General features: G+C 39.0%; 1 protein-coding gene across 2 annotated transcripts; it reads left to right on the top strand.

Moving 5' to 3' along the window:
• The first annotated feature begins 325 nt into the window (after positions 1-325).
• tbx1 (T-box transcription factor 1) lies at positions 326-13,334 on the top strand. 2 transcript variants are annotated; one of them, XM_041786493.1, is made up of 8 exons: positions 326-928; positions 2,148-2,487; positions 4,791-4,892; positions 5,326-5,497; positions 6,438-6,593; positions 7,751-7,818; positions 8,419-8,519; positions 10,906-13,334. In XM_041786493.1, the coding sequence occupies exons 1-8, from the start codon at positions 745-747 to the stop codon at positions 11,286-11,288; spliced, it is 1,506 nt and encodes a 501-aa protein (XP_041642427.1). In that variant the 5' UTR covers positions 326-744; the 3' UTR covers positions 11,289-13,334. The 2 variants fall into 2 exon arrangements, with proteins under 2 accessions (XP_041642427.1, XP_041642426.1); XM_041786492.1 differs by having other exon boundaries at positions 2,097-2,487.
• Positions 13,335-21,944: the final 8,610 nt, after the last annotated feature.

Below are 21,944 nucleotides of genomic sequence, written 5' to 3'. Positions count from 1 at the left end.
ATAAAACATCCAAAAGCCTTAAATCTGGAGGCGCAAAGGGACTTTGATGATTTCTTCTTGCTCAGATTCTGCTTTTATAAACTACATTTCCAGAGTAAATATTTGCGTAAAAGAAGTTGTGCGCCTCAGCCCCTCGTGTCCCAGCAGCAGCTCCATCTGCGCTCAAACTGTTCAAATATGCAAAGGCATCTATAAGAGCGGAATTTACTGGAAAAGTGGCGCACTTTGACGCCGGACATTGCAATGACGTTGGAGCTGAATTCAAATGACTGACACGGTCTTATTGGAATAAAACATCCCGTGCAGAGCGCAGACACTTTTTTCCTGGTGGTGCAGGGGAGGCGTGGATCTTGCTCACTTTTGACATTCTCGTTGCAGCAGTAGCTTCTCCTCAAGGCAGGACTCAGATGACACCACCCCGCCATCGACCGGAGGAGAAACAAGGGAAGCGCTCTCTCTCTCTCTCTCTCTCTTCTCTGTGGATGAACTATGTTTTGACACCAGGACGTGTTTAGAAGTTCATCAGATGAATCTTTTGGCGTCTTCTCTCTAGCAGTGGGAATACTTTGAGAACAGTTCACCCCAGACTCTCGCGCACACGGAGCTCCGGGGGCGGAATGTGAAAACCCCATTTTGGCGCATGTTCTTCTCCATTGTGAGCTGCCTTCTCCTGCTTTCTGTGCGGTTGGAAAGCGGAGGAGGAGGAGGAGGAGGGACGGCTTTTCCCGACTAGATCTCTTGCCTATGGACGACGGCGGTCCCCTCTCTCCAAAGGCTAATGCTTTCAGTATTGCCTCTCTGATTTCGGCTGCAGAGCAAGCAGGAAACGCAGCGTTTGACAAACAGAGCACCGGCCTGGACAAGCCAGACCTGCACAACCACAGTTCCTTTAAAATGCACTACAGCACTGTCACCCGGGAAATGGAAGGTAAATCTATTTTTGATGCCCACAGAGCTGCTGTAGCATAGATTCATCTCACCCAAAATTACGTAACACCTTGCGTCTGCTCAGTTAATCGGCATTTCCAAACGCGCAATTATGATCTAAGCGCAAAATAACAAATCAGTTCAGTTGTGAATGCGCAAATAAAGCGGTTATAAAATCAGCCAGTGCCTTAGTGCAGTGTAACTTGTGTCCTGATAACAGCAGAAAAGAAGTTTGCACAAAGCAGCCAGAGCTTAAAAAAAAAGTTTCCCATTCCAAAAGCCCAAGGCGATGCACAAAGAGTCAGCTTTAATTCACAAAGGGTCACGAAGATTGAGAATGAAGCCAGGAGGAGGAGGGTTTACACGGACACCCTGTGCGTAATGGTGAAAACAGACCATAACGCGCATTTCCAGCTCAGAGGGAGGTGTATATCCATTCCAGGGATCTATTTGTCCAATAACGCGAAAGCTGCAGTCACCTGCTGCCTGTTTGTTTGTTCATGCAAATCGATGTGTGTTTACCTTGTAAACCGTTTACACTCCGATCGGACGAGCAGATCCTCTATTGTTTGCAAACGGGGGTGATGTGGGCGATACCCTTATCCAAAAAGTTCAATGGGTGCCGGAAAGCCCATTAAAAGGGGCGCACTTCTCTGTCAATCAGTCTCGTCCCAAGGCGAGGAAAAGGCACATTACCTGAAGTTCCTTATCTAAATAGAAATAAGAACCGGTTTTATCGCAAAGGGGAGGCCCTCTGCGTCAGATAAGAGAGGAGTCAGGGTTGCAGCGTAACACACTGCAGCAGTGCACAGCAGAGGCCGCGCACAGCGCAATCGATCCAAAGGAAAAACGCTGACGCGCGCGCTCGAAGCTCGTTTCTGTGATTAGCTCGGACTTTCTTCGCGAGCATCGCAGCGTTTTGGGGACATTTCGCCGCCGTTCTCACGGTTTCCTCTAAAGATCCGGTAGACTGTGCTCTGGCAGCGGATGCAACCTCAGGGATTAATACGCCGCCGAGACGGAAACTTTTAATGCGCAAGGGTTGCTCTTATGTGCGACGACTTCATCTGGACCGCTGAATTCTGCTTCTGTTTGACCATCTGTGTTGTTATTACCCACTTACAGTGCGAGGCATATTTAGTAAATCCAGTTTTTTGGGATGATTTCAGCCATTTCCAGTCCGTGGCTGACGCAGCTGTCCCATTTTTGCGATGTTGCAGCCTTCACGACGAGCAGCCTGAGCAGCCTCAACACGCCGGGGGGCTATCACCTCTCCCCGTCCCCCGGGGATCCCTACAGCCAACATGAGTCCCACTTCGAGCCGTGCCCGGCCGCCCAGCACAACTACAACTACCCGGGCTCTAACCCGGGACAGGCCCCGCCGAGCGACAACGGGACTCCCAACTGCTCCTCGTCGTCTTCTAACTCCACACCGAACAGCAAAAGTATCGTGAAGAAGAACCCCAAAGTGGCCAACATTAACGTCCAGCTGGAGATGAAAGCTTTATGGGACGAGTTTAATCAGCTGGGGACGGAGATGATCGTCACCAAAGCTGGCAGGTGAGCGCAGAAACTACACAGGCCACACACACCTAAAGGTAGCCTAGTTTCTGCCATGCAGGGAGCAGGAGAGCGGACACACACTGAGTAAAGAGGACTTTTACATAAAAGAGAGTCAAGGCCAAAAATACGTTCATTAGAGAATTTAAGTATTTTATGGCACAGATTTTCTCCTTGACGATGATGAGGATTATACATTTCAATAAAGTCTGTTTTGTAATTCATTTTTTTTAAATATTAGGACACAAACATGAATCATTTTAAATACATTAGGCCACTTTTACAGATTTCTTTCTGCAGCTTTACTTCACTATGCACTGATTTTTTCCACACATTTCTTTGTTATTCTGTGTTTTTTATTTTTATACTTTATGGGTCCAAAACTGGTAAACTTTAATGCACAAAAACTCCAACAGTCCTATTTCTTCTCTCACTCTTAGACTAACAATTATAGTTTGTAATCAAGCCAGAATAAAATAGATCATTCTTAGATAATGCGTAAATCTATTTGACTTTAAAAGGGATCAAATATTTTGTCTGCAGTCTACATATGTAAGCAGGCCTTCTGTGCGTAAAAACCTTTAAAGACCAAATCACACGCATTCTTATATAAACATACATATATATACATATATATATATGGATGCGGATTTCAGCGCGCATGTGTCTGCAGACTCTATTTCTGTCTGCTCCTGTTTTGTTTTTAAAGATCCAGTAGGAACCACTGTGGCCCTCGGCTGCTTTTCTTCACCGTCAGTCTCACTTTTACGCACCGCTCTTCCACCAACATTATGGCTTCATTTCTTAAAGGTTTAACGCAGATCAGAACCTACACCAGCACGCTGCACTCCTGCAGTTTTGTTTGTATTTGGGTCTTGACACGTGTTTACTTTTTCCTTATTTCCTCATTACAGGAGTGTGTGTGCTTCCCTCCCTTTCCCCTTCAGTCTATAAAAATCTCTGCTTACATAAGCTGCATGAACACACCGAGCTGCTTCTAATTTTGGTTCATAATTTAAAAAAGGGTCTGCTAGAGAGTAAAATGTGATGTCTTCATTTGAAAAATAATTGCAGATTTATTTGTATGTTGCAGAATAAATATCTTGTATCATGGAGACGGCATTCTTATAGCGCTGACCTTTGACTCTCCTGGAGAGCCAATAAAATGCCACGCTGATATTTTTGCGCTATTTTTTCTGAAACCATACGCATGAATCATGCGTTTTTAAGGCACTCCAAATGCCGTCCGAGGTTTTGGAGTTTCGCAGTAATACAAAGAGGCATGAGATAATTGATTTAATCCTGAAAGCGAGGGTTGAGTTTCCCCGCTGCGCTGTCTGACAGGAGAAAGGAGATCTGCAGCAGAGCACTTTAACAGCTCCTTCAGCCTCACCTAGCCACAACACTGACGTTAATTGAGCGTTGATTTTAGGCTCCCTTTCACTGACTCGGCGGATTACTCAACTTTCAGCTGCTGTTGTTGGAGGATATGGATCTATCTTCAATTCTGACCCGCGGGAAAAGGAAAGGGGAAAGTAAAAAAGCGTTTGCGCAAGGGTGCCGGCCGGACTGTTGATGCCAAAACTTGAAGCATTTCTCCTTAAAGCGGCAACCCGAAATTCTGAGGACAGATCAGAGAAATTGTTGATGATGCTTGAAAAAAAAGGTCACACACGTATCAACACGCAGAGATAAATCCTTTTAAAGTGTTTTTAAAATTTCTGTCCTTTTCCCTCCTAATCCAAATGACTAAAAAAAAATAAAAATAACCAGACATTAATCTTAGTTCCTCCTCGCTGACTAAATAATGCAGATCGACGCGTGTGTATTCCCATAAATGTATGCGTGTGTGGCCCTACGTGAGTCTGGAATTCATCAAAACGGCAGAAAAGTACACAAGGCCAGAAATTACCAAAGCAGAGCTTAAAAACAACAAATCTAAAGCTCTATCAGATCAGGGGGAGTTTTTACGCACGGACTGAATAACGTCACTTTCAGCTGCTTCAGGCTTATTTCTCACTGTAGACCCAAGCACGCGGATCCAGTGGAGCTCAAAGGGCCTAGAAGCGCGCGTCCCTCTGCAGATATGCTCATAATGCTTTTATAAAAATAAATCATCATGTCCTCTGACTCATTACGAACAGTTACAGCAAGTTCAACACAATCTCCCAGTGATCACAGGAAAACCATCCTCTGTAAGAAAGTGGGTCAAACTGAGTTAAATGCGCTCTACCTGCAGAAAAAGCTACAATTAAAAGATAGATTCCAACTCAACAGTCCCTTTTGGGGTTTTTTCTTTGCAGGAGAATGTTTCCAACTTTCCAAGTGAAAATATTTGGGATGGATCCCATGTCAGACTACATGCTCCTGATGGACTTCCTGCCTGTAGATGACAAACGTTACAGGTAACTTTGGGATGTTTGGATTCATCTGAATACCTTAAACTGAAAACCTGTGATTTTTCACTACGTCAGAATGGATATCAAATAATTTAAGGGGCTTTTTCTGAGACGCACACTGCAGAAATAAATTACACCAGCAAAATAGAATTAAAAAAACAGTACACACTCAGACCTCTGGTGTTTTTACGCAGCGTTTTACAGCACATTTTCTAACTTCTACCTTACAGAACAGGTTTTAAATTCATGAATACATGCCCCCAAATGCATTTGACTCCTATCTAACATAAGGGCTGATGCTGTAATATTTCCACCATGTTATCAAATAGCCTCAGTGTGTTTCACCATTCTTGTGCTGACTTGTTTGGATTTTTTATGTGTTGGTATTTCATTGATCTGTCTGAATTTTGGGTCTCACCACCTTCTGTGGGCCTCGCAGGTATGCTTTCCACAGCTCCTCGTGGCTGGTTGCCGGGAAGGCGGATCCCGCCACGCCGGGTAGGGTACACTACCACCCGGACTCTCCGGCCAAAGGCGCGCAGTGGATGAAGCAGATCGTCTCTTTCGATAAACTTAAACTCACCAACAACCTGCTGGATGACAACGGCCATGTGAGTGCACAAGTGCAAACAAACACACGCAAAAAAGATAAAGATCAGTGCGCAAAGTTTAGTACATTTAACAGCGATTTAATTCGCCGTTAATGGTGAATGAGTATGTCATTATAGTCATTATTTAAAGAGTTACAGGCTGTGACTATGAACTAACTTCACACACTAAATCCATGCAGATAAAACCTCCAGCCGTTACGCAGAGGCTGATTCTATTCTACTCTGATAAATCTGTTTGTATGAGGGATTTCATCATGCACACTGGTGATTTCATTAAAAGCCTGATGTTTCTATGAGCCGATGTTCAATCCAAGGAAAGGGCGCTGCACAGCAGGCTGAGCTCCAAAAACGTCGGCATGGAGAAGGAATATTTCACCACTGGAAATGATTTCAGTCCAGCCTGTTTAATGTCCCTCTCTGTGTTTCTCTGTGCCACTGCACTACTGATGAAAACGCAAAGAAAACGACCTTTGGTGTCATAATGGAGCATGAAATAAAACCAGGACGACTGGACTGGATGTAAAGAAGGATAAAACAACGATCCTTGAATTTTCTTAATGGATATATGCTGAAAAACACTCTAAAAATGCTCTTTAAGATTTCGATAAGCTCATTACTTTTAATTATTTCTTTATTTTACAGGAGTGTCAGTAACTTCTGCATTATTAGAAGTGACCAAAACTGCGCTTATTCATAAATATTATTTTTTTAATATTAACGACGCTTTGTTCATCATAAATTAAATACATCCTTTTTATTTTGAAAGTGTATTTGCAATAATTTATCCTCCATATTTGTGCGTAAGCGCCATGTTTTATTTCTTCAACTGCCCTATCTTATCTTTAATGTAATAACATCTGTTTGTAAAGTGCCATTCTTCTGGTGTTTAGTTCAGTGTGTAATAATACCAGACTGCTAATGGGTCCTCTGGTTTTTACAGATCATCCTGAACTCCATGCACCGCTACCAGCCCAGGTTTCACGTGGTCTATGTGGACCCCCGGAAGGACAGCGAAAAATACGCTGAGGAGAATTATAAAACATTTGTTTTTGAGGAGACTCGCTTCACGGCGGTCACAGCGTACCAGAACCACCGGGTAGGAGGCCTTTATTACTGTTATTATTGTTCTGGCTGATGCGCAGAGACAAACAGCAAATGTATGAGCGCGTGAGCTGATTGAAAGGACCTTTAAATGTAAACAGTAGAAATGTGGGCACAGTGAGACAATAATGAAAACATAAGAACACAGAAAAGGTCAAAGACAAGATAATAAATAAACATTTTTTGCTGTTTTGGTAAAAGGTAACCTGACTTCATCTTGTTACATAACGCTTCTCTAGTCATCTAGTTGACGTTCACACGTCACTGACGCAGCTGTGGGGATATCTGAGGCCCAGTCTCTTCCCTAAGGACATTTCCACATGTAACTGCGTTGTTGGAAATAATTCCAGTCTTTATCTGTGAAGTCTCGGCATCTTTCCTGCGGTGCGTTTTTTGTGCGTAAAAGTTAGCCTTGCTCTTTACGCATAACTGTGCTCCGTTTCTCTGCTTCGTCCCTGCTCTGTTTCCCATCAGCCTCAGCGTCTGTTTAGATTTACCCATCAGTGCGTTCATGCTTTAATCATGTGACACATCTGATACAATTCTGTTGCTGTCTGCAACATAACAGTGAAGAGAGCCGGTGCGTAAATGTGATAGCAACCAAAAATATTCTTCTTCTTTTCCATTTAAAGTTAAATTTACCACATGTTGAACGTTTTCTCTTTGAAAATGGGGTAAATTACAAATGCCAGGACATTTAAGCATTTTTAATAACAATGAAGTATGAATTTAAAACACAGTAAAGAGCATTTTAAGAACGTTGTGGATATAAATCATGACTGATATAGGCTCCTTTATGGGTTTCCTCAGTTTGTGGCCTACATACACTGTAAGACTAAAAGTGTTTGAAAAGAGGTCAGATGTTCATTTCTGAATAAAAGCTCTTGTAAGTTACATTTTGTTTTAATTAACACTTACTAGATAAAATTATTCTGATCTGGACAATATTAGTAAAACAGCTTTGTGCTTTAGTTTTGTGCTAAAATTGTCCCCCTTTTAAAGAAAGAGCATTTGACTTTAAGCTTCTCATCATAGAAGCCAATCACTGTTGTCCTTACTTTTAGAATCTGAATTCAATAGCTTCCAGACAGAATAAATGTTGTTTATTTTATCCGTATTAACGTTTGTTTTCCCTTCTGCTCTGGATTTCAGATCACGCAGCTGAAGATAGCCAGCAACCCTTTTGCGAAGGGCTTCAGGGACTGTGACCCAGAGGACTGGTGAGTGTGTACATCCAGACATTCAGCCTTCCTGGCAGGTTTCCACATGGTGTAAAAATGTTAAGAAGCATTTGTAAAATAGTTTTGCTGTTAGTTTTATCACGCACAGGTGCCAGATGGGTGGAGTCTGCAACATGAAAGAAAACAATGAGTGGCATGGAGTTTAGAAATCACTGGATATTGTTTGAAAGTCAATCGACTGTGCTTTTCTGTCACTGACAAATTACCAAACACTCTGGTGGATGTCACAATGTTGAAAAAGCCACCCATCTGGTGCGCTCAGGCAGCGTAAAGCAATGTAAAGATGTATTCCATATGTTGTTTATCTGGCTCTGCGAATGACTCTCTCTTAAAAGCATTAAAACGATTACATAGAAGTTAATGAGAACTTTGGATTCTTTTATATAACAGAGCCATGTAATAAGCTGCTGCACATTTCATCCTTCGTAAATTGAGGGGTCTGTCGATGTGTAAATGCTCATTACATGCATCAGTGTAAACTTTTAAATGTGCATTCATCACTTTTATATATAATGAAGAAATTGCGCCCTTGACGTTCATTAAAGAAGTATGTAACTGAATCCTTTCTCCCTGTTCCAGGCCCAGGAATCACAGGCCAGGCTCTCTGCCAATAATGAGTGCCTTTGCCAGAACTAGAAACCCAATGTCATCTCCTCCGCAGCAGAACGGCTCAGAGAAAGGTCTGTAGCTGAGTCTGTGTTTTTGTTTGCTTAACTTGTGTCTTTTATCAGACAACAAAACAGTCATGTCAGCTTTTTCAGCACTTTATGAAAGATTATAATTTAATGTGATTGAGCATTTCACTTCTTTTTGTACGTTTTACTGCAGTGTTTCATTTGCTGGTCAATGTCGGCTGGCCGACATAAAAGGAGCTCTTTTATTATTTTGCAACTGAACACATTTCCAAAATCAGGTTAAAGCTACAATACTGTTATGCTTTTATTTAATAACAATAAAAAACATAAAGATAAAAATGAAAAAATTCACACTGGATACCAAAATTTAAAAACATGTTTCAATTCAGATGCTCATTTTAAAAATCCATTTATGAATATAAATATACATCATTTTATATGCAATATTTTTGTTGTAACAAAACAGAAACTCATATTTAAGTTATTCTGGGATTTATTTGACACTTGGCAGCTTCCATGTGATCCAAACAGAGTTTAACTAACTTAATAAATAAATAAATAAATAAATAAATAAATAAATATCTTCAGGGAATAAAAATTTGTTAAACCCTTTGTTTTTCAAATCAGAGGTCCCAACGTCCTTTGGGGTCATGAAAAGATGAGATGAGGGAAATATAAAAATCAAACAATAGCACTGTCCCAATACAACATACAGAAATATGCCCTTTTTGGTGTTAACACCAATCATTGAAAAACGTGGATCCTTTTTGTATGCAAATCTCACATTTAAAAGAAGAGAAAAAGTGTATGTGAAGGGTGAGAGGTCGATGGAAGGACTCATCTTTTTTCTGCAGAAATGGAAGAAGCCCCTGGAACTTTTGGGACTTGACTTTAATCTGGATCTTAATAAATAATGTTGCAGACAATTAGTCCTGTAAAGCCAACTGTATCATATTTGATACACAGTTTTGTGAGCTTTTTATCTAATCAACATGAGCAAAAACTTCCTTAAATATCTTTTGTTTACAATCTGATAAATGATTTTTAAAAATTCCTTCCAGTTAATTATCACTTTAAAACACCTCATGTATCAAATGTGATACAAAACAATATATGAGAAATGTTATGGTAATTTTTCTTTTTATTGATATTGTTATAAGGTTTAATAAACATCTAGGTTCCAAAAAGATGAGAATTTTCTGGCTATTATTTGAGGTACCAGGCTTTAAAGGGTTAAAGCATTTTTCTGACCTAGAGTAACGGACGCAAAAGTGTCTGAATCCCATAATTTGAGTTACTTTGCAAGTTCAGCATCTTACGTTTTTCTTATCTTTATCTTTCTTATCTATGTCACAGCACTTTTTATTATATGGATTATCTAGACTTGTGGTATCATTATTTGTTTGTTTGTTTACTTTGTTCTGGTGATTTCTTAAAACTTAATAAACATAATTTTAAAAAACAGCATCAGAATCTGCAACAAAAAAAGAGAAAAAAAAGAAAAAGGGGAGAGAGACAATGTTTACTTTAACTGCTGATTATTAAAAAGATGTGAATTATAAGACTGTTTACAAAACACACTAAATAGGTAAAAAGATATATGATTAATATTTGATAATAAAAAATTATGGAAGGATATCGATAAGAAAAAGGTTAAATTTTTTTATTTCCTATTTTAATGTCAAATAATTCTAAACAAATTTTGTAAAGAGAGGTCCCATCAGAGAATAAAGCCATATTGGTAATTTGCATAGCAATTAAGGCTGTCAAATGATAATTATTTTAATCGTAATTAATCTCAGAATTTCTGCAAGCAATTTTGGTAAATCTCACTTTTTGTCATATTTGAAATACCACTATCTTGCATTTAAAACATTTTTTTTTTTTTTTAATTTACTGTCTTAAAGGGTAACTGACTTCCTGTTTTGGTACAGAGCTGCTTTTATTTTGAAAGTTTTTTAGGAACTTTGGGTAGATTGAATATTATGACATCCACGTAACCACTGGATTGAAAAGGAAATAAGGGGACACTAAAAAGGTAGATATTTGATACCAAAAGGCTCTGATAAATTTTAACTTGTCCACTGAGCTGTCTGTGAGTTTTTAAACTGAAATGAGACATTAAAGAGCAGTGGTGGACTTTTTTTTACATTACTGTGGCTGCAGGGAGATGCTGCAATGGCCTATCCAAAGTGTGCTGATTGAAAAATAAAGCATGTAATCAGAAAATATGAACCAATTATGGATCTTAATAAATTTGGATTAATGCATTAATGCTTATCGCCCTAACAGCAATGTTTGGAAACCTCTGATGTGACCTATCTTACTTTAAACTTTAGAAAAGAAGGCTCTCCTGTTTTGTCAGCTATTTCCAATCTGCTGATAACCACGTTGACTCACTCTCACCACTTTCATGTCTCCTCCTACACAGAGGACAGTAGACGGGAGTATGAGCGAGACCCTAGTGGCACGCCCATACACGCTGACCCAGCTCACCAACTCATGTCCCGGGTCCTCAGCCCTGCCTTACCCGTCCCAGGTGGCCTCCACGCCGTCCCGCTCACCAGTGGCAGACCCAGCCCTCCCCATGACCTGCGTTCAGACCCCCACGCTCTACCCCCGGACACCTTGCACCACCACCCTTACAAATACCCCACCACCTATGAACACTACCTGGGAGCCAAGACCCGGCCGTCGCCTTACCCTTTACCTGGTATCAGAGGACACACGTACCACCACCACATGAACCCAGCCACAGCTAACATGTACTCAGCCACCAGTGGGCCCTCTAACTATGACTACGGGCCCAGATAATGATGACTCTACATCTGAGCTAACGGCGCACAGCACTCTGGGAACAGGCAGGAAAGGCAACACTGCCCTGTCTGTAGGCGGCTTACGCACCCTCATGGTGCATTCAGCGGGCTGAGACTCCTTTCTGCTGGATAAACTCTGCCATATTTATTTAAAGGAAATTTCTGCGTCAAGCACTGCCACCTACTCGGAGCCCTTAAAGAGGTCAGTTTGACCTTTGAACCAAAATGGCTGAAGCCCCACACTAGGGCTTCCTTTACCTAAGCGGTGCAGACATTGAGCCAGCAAACAGAGGCGGCAGGAGGGACCTCTCCTTAACACGGACGTTATCACAGACTGGAATTGAATTCGGTTTTTTTTGTTTTTTTTGTGTTGAATGCACTTTTTGATTTGCCTTGTTTTTAATGCTTTCAAAAAAGCCATATGTTATATAGTCCATCAACCTTCTAGGTAGACGAGATGTTTGCATGTTGAGCTCATCAGAGAGAGTGTCGAAACACATCGAAATGTTTTTGTTTGAGGAAATAAAAATACTAGATTTGGTTTTGAAACGAGCCGCTCCAAGAAGTTTGTACCATGGCACTGACTTGCAGCAATTCAAAGTAAATAAATGAAGCAGAATGACTGTTCTGTATCTGTAAAATAAACATTAAATTCCTTTAATTCATAAAAAACAAAAAGGTCTAAGAGCAGATCGTCCATTCAGAGCTGTGTGTTCTCTTGCAGTGCTGAAGGGGGGAGGGTTAAAACAAGCTTACCTCACTGATAGCATTGTTCAGGTTTCTCCGGCCGGATTTGCCCCGCTGAATTGGGTTGAGGTGTCGGCTGCTCCTGCACCAACTGCTGGTCAGGACTTGGAGGCTGTCTAAACATGGGGCAGCACTGTAGTTCAAATGTTGAGGTCTGGATCTGGTTTAAAAAAAAAAAAAAAAAAAAAAAAGGACATACATCGCGTAAATGCTCCACATACTTCCCTCTTAATTTTCATTAAGATAAGGTAGCCTAGGTCACATAACTGAATGAGGTTTTCAACTGAAATCCTCCTGAGATTAATGAATAAAACCTATAACAAAAGATCAGGTAACATAATAAAAAAATGCATTTATTTTTTCATGTTTAGGGAAAGTTTACAGGTACATAAAGTCATATATGGTGTGTTTACACCAAGCAGTCCAGTTTAGTTCAGTACAGCATGTAATTATTTGCCCTTTCCACTGTCAAAAGTTGGGAAAAGTACCAAAATAACTATTGTACTATCCTGCTTTTTGTCACACTTTCGTAAATGTACCAGAAGGATCAGTTTTAATAATGTGGAGACCAATGTGAGGTCTCCTCTCCATTTAGTTAAAAGCAATCATAGTGAGTGAATAAAATATTCTGAAAGATCTCTTTTCAGGTAAGAAAGCCAGAGAGCATATCAATAGGACATACTCAAATCTGAAACATAAATATTCAACAGTACTTCATCAGCTCTTAGAAGAGCATCATCACAATATGTTGTCTCTAGGCCAGGCGTTTCTTTAAAAATACTCACTATAAAATAATCACTATTGGTACAATGTCCATTCTTCTTAAATTTGTAACAGTTGCATGCCATTTAACCACACAGTAACCCGCAGGTCCATGGTTCATTTTTACAATATGTCTTTAAGAATCTAAACTATATTTTTGCTTGATTTGAAGACATTTGGGGACTTGTTGAGGGGCTTTGGCTCTGCTGTTTGGGCCAGGGGTCCTCACCAAGGACTTTTAGGATAAACAAAATCTATGTGATGATATTGTATGCCCTCTTGGCCCCTTATTTACATTCAAAGTAAACAATTAAAAGTACTTTTAAACGCATACATCATATGTTGACACATATCTTGAGGCCCCATGGAGCATGAGACCCCAAACAATTGCCTACCTGGAGTTAGACACCCGCTCAGCAAGTGAGAGAACTGTCAGCCATGGACTCAGATGAGGGTTCGCCCTACCAAATTGTACAGAACCATCCAGATTGTTTGATGGAAACACCACAGTGGTGTTTCTTTCTTAACAAAAAAAAAAAAAAAAAAAAAGTTAAAATATATTACAACAGTGTGTCAATGATGCTTATTTCTGTTCATATAGATACATCATCAAATAATATTACGCTCTTCTTAGGGTGTCAAGATTAACTGCATTGATCACGATTAATCAAGGTCCACAATTAATGCACTAATTTCTTTATTCTCAGGCTTTATCAGGCCTTTTGGCACACGTTGGTTAAGCCATGTCAGTGTCGCCCTGCAGCCACAGTGATGCAAAATAAGTCAGCTACTGCTTTTAAAGTCTCATTTCACTTTAAAAAACTCAGACAGTTCAGGTGTCACGCCAGAAGTCATCTGAACCTTGTGTTATATTTTAATATCTTCCTATAAAAGCAGGTCTACACCCAAACAGGAAGTCAATAGTTACAGACAGTAGAAAAATCTAGAAACACAAAAATAGTTCTGAATGCAAAATAGTGGAAGTTTAAAATGCAATTGTAAAAAAATGGTGCAATTAATCACGATTAACTAAAGAAATTCCGGGATTAATTGTGATTACAATTTTTTATTTTTTGACAGTCCTAGTTCTTGTGCAGACTTGAATGATGTATATGAATAAAAATAAAATGTAAAAAACCTGCAAATTACATATAAAAATAAATCTAACCAGAATAATTATTAAGCAGGAACTGCAATGGAGTGATATGAAAAAATGCTGTTTATTCAAGCATTACTAAAGTTAGTCATTAAGTTTATATGTGTGCACTCATGGTCTTCAAAAACATTACTGGACACTTAAAAAACTTTTTTTAGGGCTGTAAAAAATAATCACGAGCACGTAGTGCACTAATTTTTAAAATCAGGATTAATCACTTTTGGCACTCTTAGGTTATGCCATGTCAGTGTTTTCCTGCAGCAACAGAGATGTCAGATAAGTCCACCACTGCTCCTAAAGTCTCATTTCTCCTTAAAGACCGTGGATAGCTCAGTGGACCAGTCAAAATTTCCTTTCCAATTCATAAAAAGTCCCTTTTTCTGTGGTTGAAGTCAAGTTAAAATCTTCAGTCTCCCTATGAAGCAGGTCTATATCCAAACAGGAAGTCAATTACCCTTAAGACAGTAGAACAATTCAAAATGGCAGTTTATGTTGCAAAAAAGTACCATTTTAAATTAGATAAAGTAGACGTGGTTAATAGTGATTAACTCAGAATCAGAAATATTGCAAAAAATAAAAACATCTTTCTTTTCATATTTCAAATAACTTTGTGATGAAACTAGCTTCCCAGAGACCAAAACCATGCCATACAAACTGGAGAAAAAAAACAGCAAATACACTTCCTCTCAATCGAAAAGGAAACCATTGCTCATCTTTAATGGGACAGTCGGGTTGATATTTCAAGGATGTTCTCTCTGTGCAGCCATTTCCAGGCTCTATTTGAAGTCCTGTGAGGAATGCTTTGTTGTCAAGGTTAATCTAGTTGGGGAAAAAAGATGCTTTGGGATTTGTGCCTGTCGCTACCCTAATGATTGATTTCAATAATCTATATTTCCTTCTTAAACCCCGCTGCCTTTGAGCGGACAGGAGGGGGAAAGGATGCCTGAGGGCGCGTGACCCCCAGCTGTTTAATGGTGTGTAAAGGTGTCAAAGGTTAAATAACGTTTACATTTATCGAAACAAAGGACTAATTGGGTGCATCATTTTGTTTAGTTTGTTTGTGCCTTGGCAAAACATTCAAGCTGGTTGATTTCGACTGGACATTATTTTGAATCTTTTAAACACAGTAAGGTCTGGAAGACTGTTTTAAGCTAGGCTAAAAATCAGGGCTAACCAGTTATGCATTTATTGTGTTTTATTTTAAAGTTAGGCTAGTTTTACTTGGCTTCAACTTTATATAAGTCCCCCTTTTGTGTCAATTACACTGGGAATTAGGCTATTTTAGACTTTTATCAAAATAAAGCTTACTTTTGTGCACTTTGACTTAATATTTTTGATAAAGCCCATCAGTTTTTCACTGTTTTATTACTTTTGTAGCATTTGCTCATGGGCTACTTCCGGTAAACGAATAATATGGGTTTATTTCGTTTACTTATTTTTCAACTACTTTGTAGCCTACACAAATAGCCCACACAACCCGTTTCCGTGTTCCTGTGTAGTCTGGTCAGGAAGCCGCCTGGCGTGGACCGACGCCGGCCTGCAGGTGCTCAGGAGCCGGGGAGGACGACGAGACAACCCCGGGGTTTATCCCCGCACCGCCGGGGCTGGTGGGGAAGTTTGGCAAGAGTGGAACGAGGGGGAAGAGGGGTCGAAAGGTGAAATGGGGACTAATTATAGGTTTCACAACACAGAAGAAACATCAGTGAGGCTGCCCATGCACGTCGTATGCACTGGTCTGGATTATTTGACCGAGAAGAGCCTAAAAAAAACTATTAAAAGTTGTCATTTTAGAAAGAAGCCAGGGCTGTTTTTAAATCCCAACACATAGCCTTAAGTAAGTTTTAACCAGAGTAATTTACTTTTACTTTAGAACAATAATCTTGTACCTCTCCCACCCCCGTTGACGACACAGTAGCACACAGAGAGAATGAGCTGTTGTATTTTACTTTATCAATGAGGTGTGAATTTGCTTGAAAAACCTGGTTGGTGATATTCTCAAGCTGTTATTGCCAATAAGGAAAGTTAATATTTGACTGTACAACTCCTCAGTAGCTCCTAAGGCAGGGCAATTAATCTTAATTTAGACTGATTCGCTATTTATCCCACTGCAGTTTTCAAATAACAGAAGTTGCAGTATTTCTTTGACCTGAAATGTGTCAAAAAGTCAGTTTCTTACATTTTTTTTGCAACAGAGGTGTTGCACTCCACATATCATTCAAACACTGAAGAATCATTTTTTCATATAATAGTCTGCAAAATATCTTCTTATTTTTGTAAATGTTTTTCCTTATTTGAAATACAGCCTTTTGCATTGTATTTGCAATATGAGTAAGAAATAATCGCAATAAGATTTTTTCCAGAATCTTTCGACCCTTGTTTTCATGATGTTTGCTACAAGGCTGTAAGTCAAAGAAATCAGTAAATATGCTACGATGATCAAAGTGGATAACTTTAGGTGTTTAAGGTATTTAATTCATACTGATTCATGCATCATCTAATTACATTCTAACATAAAGGCTGGGCCAACAAGAAAGAACAGTTTATGTTTAATCTGTCTTATATTGTGTTGCTTATAATATAGAATGATTTATTGCTTGTGTTTGTTAAAGAAAATGAGATGAGAAACTTTATAAAAATTGCATGTCAAATCATAAATGCAATATTGGAAAAAATATATATATTTTTTCTAAGTTGTTCAGCCCCAGTAACAACTGAGTGCTTAGAGTAAACTTTGAATTCTTTTGACTCTTACTTGAGTAGAATTACAGATGAGTACTTTGACTTTTTCTTAGATAAATTTTAACCAGAGTAACTAGTTTTACTTGAGTACAACAGCCATGTACTTTTTCCTCTCCTGTCTATAAACTATGCCTGAATACAGCAGAAAAGCTATGGTGATGTATTCAGAGCACTAACTTAAAACAGCAATGTCTCAATATGAAATGCTTCATTAAAGTCATCTGCAACAAACATAACTGCAGAAAAACAATGTCTTTTTTGTCCAAAAAAAAAAAAGTACAGTTTCTCTGAAGTTGTATTGAAGGCTTCAAAAAAGACAAAATATCCCCTTGACTATAGTATATTTGGTGTAGTTTGTTAAGGTGGCCATTACTTTAAAAAATAAAATAAATTAAGCAAAACTGTAATTCATATCAGATAAAAATGCCTACCTGCATCCAACAGTATTTTTCTACCTTTAAACATTATTACTGCATTACTTGATGTCTATTCTTCAACTTATTGTGATGAAATGAATTTCAAAGTAGCCTAAAATTAGTAAAATAGCACTGCTGTGCAGCTTTCTCGTTTTACCTCTTAAAACCATGCAACTATATTCCATATACTATGAGGCAACGGAAATGGTCCTATTATTGCACTTGTGCAGATTGATTTGGATTTGAGGTCGAAGCCTTTGATCAAATACTGGAGATTCTGTCTGTTTTATTAGTTTTCCAAAATCTATTGAAGACGATTTGTTGAATCAAGATGTTAAAAATACATAGATGAATGAGAAAAGATAAGAGGTATAAGATAGAAAAGTAGTTGTCATTCTTTGCAAAGTGACAGGAGTGATTTTCAAAGCTGCAAATCAGTGAAAGTGCGCCTACTGGAGGAATTATAGTGCATTGCACCCAGTGAAGTCAGTGTGAAGTCTGCATGCCGTCTGTTTTGGAAAGCATCCTTCATTCCCCATTTGTGCACATGTACCAAAACAGTCTCCGGCATGCTTTCAGCAGACTAAACCCGTCATCAAGTACAATATTTCAATGCATGTTTCCTGTCATACAAAGGTAAAAAAACAACCTGCATCCATCCAATCACATTAAGGAGCAGTTAATGTGCCCAGATGTCTCAGGCTCTAGGAGACACCATGCCAAGGACTTGCCATTGAAGTATGAAGAGGTAAAGGATAGATGATAATGTAACCTGAGGAATCATATGACACTCAGCTGCATCTGGAATATATGTTGTGACAGGCCGATCAGGGTCTTGATTCCTTCCTTCCTCCTCTGTGTGCGTTCATGCTGCTGGGCCTCAGCTGTTTGCTGAACCTGGGGAAAATTATAAATTCAGGTAAGTCAACCAGAGTGCTCTGGTTTAACGGCTAAACACATTTCATATTTCCCTCATATGGCCTCTCAACTGATACAAGAGGTGCCAAGTTTCATGTCGTGTATAAGGCAGATGATTGACATTTTATGAGAAACATCAAAACACATAATGACAGGCAAGAAGCTTCATACCTTGAATTTTAATTTTAACTGCAATCTGAGGTGAAACATTATTGCGGCTTGAAAAGAAGAGATCTTTTACTTGATGCTTTCCTTCCTCGCTTTAAGTATTTCTCTAAATGATTAGGTTCAGTGTGGAGTCTAAATCCAATGGCTTAGCAAGTGTCAGCATCAACAAAATGAACAGATTATCTCCAATCCCTAAACCCAACTGACCTCTGACCTTCCAGGCCAAGGAGGACACACGTCAGGTGATAAGTGAAGCAAGGCTCTATTGTGCAGACGGTCTCCCTGTCCATTTATTGACTTCCTAAATGATCCATTATGAAGTGATTTACGAGGTCCCCGGCCCTCCACCAGTCACCTCTAAAGGCCGGTGGGTTGCTGTCTGCTCCATTCAGCACACATCTGCACCCATGGACCTGGCATTTGATTTATCAGAGAACGGACGGAAGCTGGCCCACGCCACCTCTAGTGTTTGTTCAAAGCCAACAGCAGAGTTAGGAAGCTGTTATGAATGCGGCGTGTCAGCGGTGGGGTCAGGGACAAAAGGTAGGGATGGTACTCTGCGGGGAACAAGGAAAACATGCCAGTAATAGCACAAAGTTAGAAAATACATGGAAAAAATGGTATAATCAACACTGATTGGTTAATGAAAGTCAGGGGTACAAGAATCCATAACATCACTTTAAATTAAAGCATGAAAAATGACCAAACATGCACTTTTTCATACCGGTAGCATCACAGCAAGGAAGCTTGTCTAGCAAATGACCTTGTCTTTCCTCTGTACGGTAATGATTCGTGGCCATCGTGTGAGTCTGTCTCTTTGATTTCTCAGGCCTTTCCTGTACAGCATGATGAGCTCCTCAGCTCAGGGTCATCCCAGGAGACAAAGCCTTTATGAAGCAGAACGTGGAGCGTTTGAAGCCCTGGCCCCACGGCCCCCTCAGCACAGTGCTCCTGAAACACATGGGCTCCCATGCTGCTCATTGACTCGCAGGGATATTATTAGAGACAGTGGAGAGAAAAACAACACCTCTGTAGCTTCTCTGGGACTTTGTTTGTGAAAAATGTGTATTTTTAATAAGACATCTGCAGAGCGATGCATGTGAGGTGCATTCAGGATTAAACCATGGATAAAGTTGTAATATTTTATCTAATAATAAAGAAGTCATACAAAAAAAAACCAAATGAAATAATGACAATCAAGCAGCATTAAGCATGTGCCGCTCAGCAGCTCTGTTGAACCAACATCTCTCAGTTCTTTATTTCCCTGCTGTGATTAACCTTGTTTGTCAAATACAGCTCAGGTCAGGCTGGAAGGCTGTGGGTGTTAGGCTGAGACCTGCTAGAATAACAACACCAGATTACATAGCTGCTCGGGTGCATCGAATAGCTCAAATTCAAATCCACTGGAGCAAACCTCCCATCAGATAAGTCAACACAATCACATAGCTGCATAGGGCATCACAAAAAACCTCTGCAAACAGCAGGGTGAAAAGTCAACAAGTGCCTAATTAACTGTTGGAATTATGTGGAAGATTTTAAGACCAGTGTCACATTTTAGTTTAGACTGCGTCTGCATATCTGACTCTGACAGAAATACATTGATACATGTAAAAATAAGATCTTTGATTGCCACTGTAATGGTCACGTTCACATTCATAGCAAACAATTTGAGCTCATGCTTTCTACGTAAGCGCTTCCAATGGCTGCCAGATGCATTACAAGATATCTCTACTCTCAGCGCTTCAGGTAAAAAGATAACTTTATAATAAACACTTATTGGTAAGGAGAGTTTCATGAAACTGAACATTAAATGCAAAAAATGAATTCACTGGGTTAAAATCACAAAAAAGTCAAAGCACTGCAGTCGTTTTTGTAAAACTACAATTAATTTCCAAGGCTGGGATCAAATAATAACTATGGAAGAAAGAAATATTTTTTATTTCTGGGATATAGTATGTAACAACATGAAAAGTACAGGAAGTTAATCCAAATTGATGCATTTAGCTTTAATGGTCTTAAGTAAGTGCAATCAATATGTAAATTACAAAGTTAGAATAATTCTATCCTGACATATCAGCGCTCATATGTGTATAAGAGTGATCTTTAGTGTTCAAAAAACCTGGTCAGCTACAAACAAATCACAGACAAGAAGTCTTTGGTGAATGAAAGAATTGCACATTGGTTTGAAGAACTAATATCTTCCTAAGAAAGGTTGGCAAATGAGGCCCAATTTATACTAACTTAAGCTAAGGGTGAGTTTCTGCTTTTATTTTTAAGGAAATTAAAACTTCAGGTAGATCAAAAATTTCATCAGTTTAACCGTAGACTAAAGAGAATGTGCTATGGATAGAAAAATAAATCAAAAATTGTAGGGATGCACAATATTGGATTTTTGCAGATATCTGATATGCATATATTTTCAAATTAATTTCAGCCAATACCAATAACAATTTTATAATTTAAATGTAGTTAGAACAAAAAATATAAGCCCTTTTAACACATAATTTAATGTTTGAGAAAGAAGAATTATCAAGTTTGAGTCCTTAAAACACTCTTTCAAGAGTAAAGAATGATGATGAATAAACAGGGCTTCTACAGGCTTTTTAAATATCAAATCTAAGACTTTTGAAGACATTATCTATGAAAAAAATGAAGACCACTTTTTGGTAAACTGTCAAAAATGAAAGGCATAAGAATTCTCAGTACACAAGCCAACAGCTGAGTTTTCTGATTTAATAAACTTGATGATGAAAATCCTGCCACATTTTGTGCCTCTGTTCTAGCAATATACAGCATATTATTATTTATCATAAAGTTTTTGTGTGTGTGTGCTGAAATGATTCTTAATAGTTTAACTATTAAAAGCAAAATTAACTGTTTTTCAGGGAAAACCTGTTAAAATATGTGTGGGCTGCAAGGATTCTTAAGAGGGCAACCTGCTAGCCCAGATGTTAGAGAACTGGACTAAAGTTTCACAACAGTAAAGAGTTCATTAAATCACAGTAGGTCAGATAAAATCAGAGAGGGGTCTGGGGTCCTCCTAGAGGAAATTCAGAACAATTAACACAGAAATCTTCTGAATTGTTGAGAATATTTATGCAATAATCCATGAAGGAAATAATAAAAATTATATAAGGTTGGATAGAAATAAAGGTTGAAGAAGGAGACGTCTTAGTCAAAATGCCTTCTAAAATTTAAGACCCCTCAAAAAAATCAGACTTTTTAAGACTTTTAACAGCCTAAAATGTAAAATGTGCAATTCAAGATTTTTCAAGGTTCTGCAGGAACCCTGAAAAAAGAAAAACACTTCAGCTGACATAGTTCTGTTGGTCCAGTTTTAAACTCCACAAATTTATTTGTTCCTATGGCCAATTTTTACAGCTGATATCCACCTTTTTCCTGGGGCTGCTACTGTAAATCTGAATGTGGGTGAAACTTCCGGTGCTGAAGCGGAAGTACATAAATACATGTATTCTAGTACAGCAGCTAACGATAGATGCTAACAAACAACGACAGTTGTTTCAATATGAATTCACCTCGAATTGATATATTTTTGAAATCACATGTTCACATTGTTTGTATTGTAAGCTGGAAATAAGTAAATAAGGTGAATAACACATTATTCCTATGCCAAAATATCAGCTGTTAATATTGGCAGAAGTGTTCATATCTGTCGATATCATGACGATAATATCGCGCACCCCTTAAACACTGCGAAAGGAAACCAAAAAAAAAGAGCAGAGTCAAG

Source organism: Cheilinus undulatus, linkage group 5, assembly GCF_018320785.1.
Source record: "Cheilinus undulatus linkage group 5, ASM1832078v1, whole genome shotgun sequence".
In the NCBI taxonomy this organism is placed as follows: domain Eukaryota; kingdom Metazoa; phylum Chordata; class Actinopteri; order Labriformes; family Labridae; genus Cheilinus; species Cheilinus undulatus.
This window is presented reverse-complemented; position numbering and strand designations above follow the sequence as displayed.